The following is a 4,953-nucleotide window of genomic DNA, read 5'->3' as shown; positions in this document are numbered from 1 at the left end:
TATTAAGGATTATGCTTTTGAAGTAAGTTCATTACTGACATTACTATTGGAACTGCACTATAATTTTACGCACAAAGTTCTAAAATAACATTACAGACTATAGGAGCATCTATCTTAGTAACATTTAAAAAAAATATACCTTATGGCAATATTGATTTAAAAATTGTTTCTTGAAACAGTAATCAATGAGGCATATTTGTTGCCAATCATTCTTTTGTTAATATGCTTATCCTGTTTGAGGATTATTTTCCATCTTCTTTCATTGACTCATTTCGGCCTTTGCATGAGTTAAGAGGTGCGCTTTCATGTTATTTGACTGAATAAACTTCTTGAGACAGCCTTCAAAGGGACATACAAAAGGTTTCTCCCCAGTGTGGATGCGCACATGTGTACGCAAATTGAAGGACAGGGAAAAACGTTTTCCGCACCCTTCAAAAGTACACGGAAATGGCCTCTCTCCAGTATGAACCAGAAAATGTCTTTTTAGTTTTGCGCTCTCCTTGAAGGCTTTCCCACATTCTGCACATACGTGATCTCGGGGACTATGAACTCGGAGATGCTTTCTCATGGATGCTCTATTCTTGAACTCTCTTATGCATCCGCTCTGAGGACAAACAATTTTTTCGGGAGCATCATATTCTTTATTTGTACTTGGCTTCATTTTAGTACATTCTGTGAGCTGTTTAGGATCTGAAAAGTCAATGCTGGGTATTTCTCCAGGAGGAAGCTTCTTGCCTGTCATGTACTCAGAAGACTCAAGAAGTGAATTATCTCCACCAAACTGTTGCGGAAGTTCTTGTTTTGCCCCCTTTTTCATGTATTCCAAGGAACATTCAAGAAGTGAGCTTGCCGTAAGAACCTGTTGAGAAAGCTCTTGTTCTGATCCTTCTTTCAGATAGTCAAAGGACTTAAGAAGTGAGTCCTCTTCCGTGATAGGTTCAGAAAACTCACCTCTTATTATGCATTCTATGTAACAGTCAGAGAAGGAATCCTCTTCAACAACCCGAAAGCTAGTCTCATAGCACACTTCCTCATCACATAAGGTGCACGTCGTGTCAGGAGGTTCCTGCGGGGCTGGCTGTGACTTGTCCCCACTGACAGCTCTTCTACCGAGGCCTTTCTGGCCAAGTGTCTTTTGCCTTTTCTTCAGTTTCTGGTCCATGTCGTCCTGCTAGCTCCCTCTGTGAAGGTTTGCACCAGGATAGATCAACCACTTCTGGGTAGGAGTGATCTACGTGAATTGTTTTCAGCAAGCACCTGTTTGAGATAGTAGTCATTAGGTAAAATATATTCCAATATTAGAGCCATTGTCAGAAAATGACCTCAAAAAATGTCCTAGAACTCACTTTCCAATAACAGAATCACTACATTTACATCTTTGACTAACTGCAAGAGAATTAGCTGTGACAGATGTACGTAAGACATTGGTCATAACCATTTCTTTCCTGGGTATCCCCCATAAGTTATCTGAGCTCCCTAATTGATCACCTAACGTTCATTGGGCACTCACTATGTGCTAGCCCTGTTCTAGGCTACTCATGGGTTGAGACACACCAGTGAATAGATATATTATACCAAAAATGTAATGTATGCCCCATGGAGTATACAAAATAAGTAATGTACATTGTATGTTATAAGGCAAAGCACTATAGAATAAACCAAGGGACCGGTAGAAAGCAGGGGTTTGTAATTTTAAATAGGGAGCTCCAGGTAAATCTTGACTGAGGTAGTGGCAGCTGACTAAAAACTTAAAGGAGGTGAGGGAGCAAGATATGCCTATTCTTATGTAACACTCCTGTGAAATTCAAATTAAATATTGCATTTAAAGTGCTTAGCACAGTTCATGGCATAGACCAAATGCTGACCACTCATGTGAGCTACTGTTAGTTTACCTTTGTATTCATTCTATAAGTAGATGTTGGATCCTGCTAAGTGCCAGGTACTATTCTAGACCAAGGGCAGCAAACTTTTTCTGTAAAGAGCCTGATTTAAACTCTGTGGGCCCTAGGGCCTATGTCATAGCTATTCAATCTCACTGTAGCACAGAAGCAGCTACAGACAGTACACAGAGGATGGGCAGTGCACAACAGAGACTGATTTGGTGGATGGCTGTAGTTTGCCCACCCTTGTTCTATAAGATGGGGATCCAGAGAATAAGCCATGTGAAGTCTATGTATTGCCATCTCTTATAAGTACAAGTCAAAATAAAGGCACAGGGGAATTCGAGTGGTTTCTGATCCTTTTCTTAAAAATCTAAAAGTAGTACCATGAAAGTTACAGCATGAATATATTATATTCTTTCTAAGGGTCCTTTGCTTAATGTTACAATTGTGTCTTATAAAAGATCTCTTAATTTTAGCATCCTGATGTCCTGCTGTAGGAACAAAAATTAAATGCTTTTAAAAAGGAGCAAATGTGAAAGTACTGGAATGAAAATCAACAGCTTGAAAATATTTTTAAATAGCCACATTAAAAAATGCCACCTCAAAAAGTTTGTGCCATTTACTTTTGGTAAAATAATACATAGAATGAAAACAAAGCATGCTTTTATGCCTTCTTAAACACTATATATATATACACACATATACATATTTATATATGTAAATATATACTATATAAATTACAAATAAAATAAATTATATATTTACTTACATAAAATATATATGAATGTTATCTATGACATTAAAATGTCTTCTTAAGCATTTATATATACATATTTACAAATAAATATAATTAATATTTTCATTATATATTTAAGTATAAATCAAATATTTATATATAAATTGTTCAGGGAAGACATTTAAATGTTTTCTTAAATATATGCATATATTATATAAATATATATATATTTCTATGTAATATACATACTCATGTTTAAGAAGACATTTAAACCTCTTCCCTTACCAATTGAAATGCATGTTTTGTTTTTATTGTATTTTTTTCTTTTGCCAAGAATAGCATGATTCTTTTGAGGAAGTTTTTTTTTTTTTTTTTTTTTTTTTGCGGTACGCGGGCTTCTCACTGTTGTGGCCTCTCCCGCTGCGGAGCACAGGCTCCGGACGCGCAGGCTCAGCGGCCATGGCTCACGGGCCCAGCCGCTCCGCGGCATGTGGGATCCTCCCAGACCGGGGCATGAACCCGTGTCCCCTGCATCGGCAGGCAGACTCTCAACCACTGCACCACCAGGGAAGCCTGAGGAGGTTATTTTTAAATGTGACTATTTAAAAATATTTTCAGGGACTTCCCTGTCAGTCCAGTGGTTAAGACTTCACCTTCCAATGCAGGGGGTGCAGGTTCGATCCCTGGTCAGGGAGCTGAGATCCCACATACCTTGTGTCCAAAAAACCAAAACATAAAATGGAAGCAATATTGTAGCAAATTCAGTAAAGACTTTAAAGATGATCCACATTAAAAAAAAATCTTAAAAAAATATGTTCAAGCTGTTTATATGTTATATTCCTAATATATAATATATAATGTTAGTGGTACAAGTGTTATTATTTATTCTGTCTTTTATAAAGGTGAAATAAACCAGGGAGGCTGTATCCAGCAATATTTGCCTAACAAAATAGTGCTCTCATAGCTAAAAAATAATTTTCATTTCACTTTGTATTAGTGCATATAGCAAGCACCTTTGGAGCAAAATCGCTAGATCTAAAGTTTAAGTAGGAAAGAACACAACAGTTCCCTCCCTCAATTAGTCCATTTAAAATAGCTACAATTGGTTTGATTCCAGCTTTTCTCTCCAAACTTATCTCTTGCCATCTCCAGTTCTCCTGTTTCATCTCAAGCCATAATAAAGTCTCCTTCCAGTAAAGTGCCATGCTCTTTCCTCTCTACCCTCATACTGTGCACCTGTAACTTACATAATATTGCTGTACATCAACTACATTTCAATTTAAAAAAAACTAGGATAAATACAAACCTATAGAATTAAAAAAAAAACAAACAACTACCCGCTCTCAATCCCCCTTACCATATGAGCATGTGCGCAGATGGGACATGCAGAGGTTTACTTCCCACCTGCATTTCAGATCTCTGCCTAAATGCCACTTGCTCAGGCAAGCTTCCCTTGATTCTTAGTCTCAATTAGGTCTCCAAGCTAAACACTCTCCTAGCTCCCTATTTTACACTGACCACAGCCCCTTGGTTCTGATTATTTAAACCCTGTCTTACCTACTAGACTGTAAGCTTTAAGAGAGCAAGGGCCTCTCCTGTCTTATTCACATGTCCCAGCACTTACTAGATTTGTCTAATGAAATGAATTGATGAATATGCATTTAGTCATCAGACTGGTGATATCTGATTTAGCAATCTTATAAAATTAATTTACTAGAAATTCATTTGGGATGTTAGACATGCTTAAGGTAGAAGTTTCATAAAGTTGTCTATCAATGATGCCAAGGTGTTATCTAGAACAACATCTCCTATGAGATCAGGGTTGAGAGAAAGGTATTTTCTTTATGAATTTACCAGGGTCCAAGTACAGCCCTTACCTTTCTAAACTAGATTCTTATTTGTCAGATGTCTGAGCATTATGCCATTTCTCACACAATATGCAAGCTTGTGAGAACAATGTGTAAATTGAAATGGTAACTTATTAATTTATTATGAGAATACTCCTGTTGATAAACTGTATTCTCCTTTGGTAGAAATAACCACATGGAAAACGTAATGGTTAAATGTAGTATAGGATGTTACATGAAATACTTAATGGCATGAGACTATATACTATATTTTGTATTTCTCAAATTGTGATAGAAGTAGTTCCAAGGGTGCATCATTTACTTATTCAATCATACAAATATTTAGTACCAAACTTCGTTCTAGGTGCTAACCCTTTTCAAAAATTCTTTTTAAATTAAAAAAAAAATTTTTTTTCTTTTAAATTTTTGGCCATGCCGCCCAGCTTGCGGGATCTTGGTTCCCCCATCAGGGATGGAACCCGGGTCC

At 36.9% G+C, this 4,953-nt stretch overlaps 1 protein-coding gene across 1 annotated transcript; it reads right to left on the bottom strand.

The window, feature by feature from the left end:
• Positions 1–259: 259 nt before the first annotated feature.
• On the bottom strand, positions 260–1,162 carry ZFP42 (ZFP42 zinc finger protein). The gene has a single exon (XM_060086201.1). The coding sequence runs from the start codon at positions 1,160–1,162 to the stop codon at positions 260–262; it is 903 nt and encodes a 300-aa protein (XP_059942184.1).
• Positions 1,163–4,953: the final 3,791 nt, after the last annotated feature.

The sequence above is a fragment of the Mesoplodon densirostris genome, chromosome 20, assembly GCF_025265405.1.
Source record: "Mesoplodon densirostris isolate mMesDen1 chromosome 20, mMesDen1 primary haplotype, whole genome shotgun sequence".
Classification (NCBI taxonomy): Eukaryota; Metazoa; Chordata; class Mammalia; order Artiodactyla; family Ziphiidae; genus Mesoplodon; species Mesoplodon densirostris.
The sequence above is the reverse complement of the archived record's forward strand: the minus strand, read 5'-3'. Positions and strand labels throughout refer to the sequence as shown.

Excerpts from the sequence above, each read along its gene's own strand:
- ZFP42 (XM_060086201.1), bottom strand. The coding sequence starts at position 1,162 with ATGGACCAGAAACTGAAGAAAAGGCAAAAGACACTTGGCCAGAAAGGC.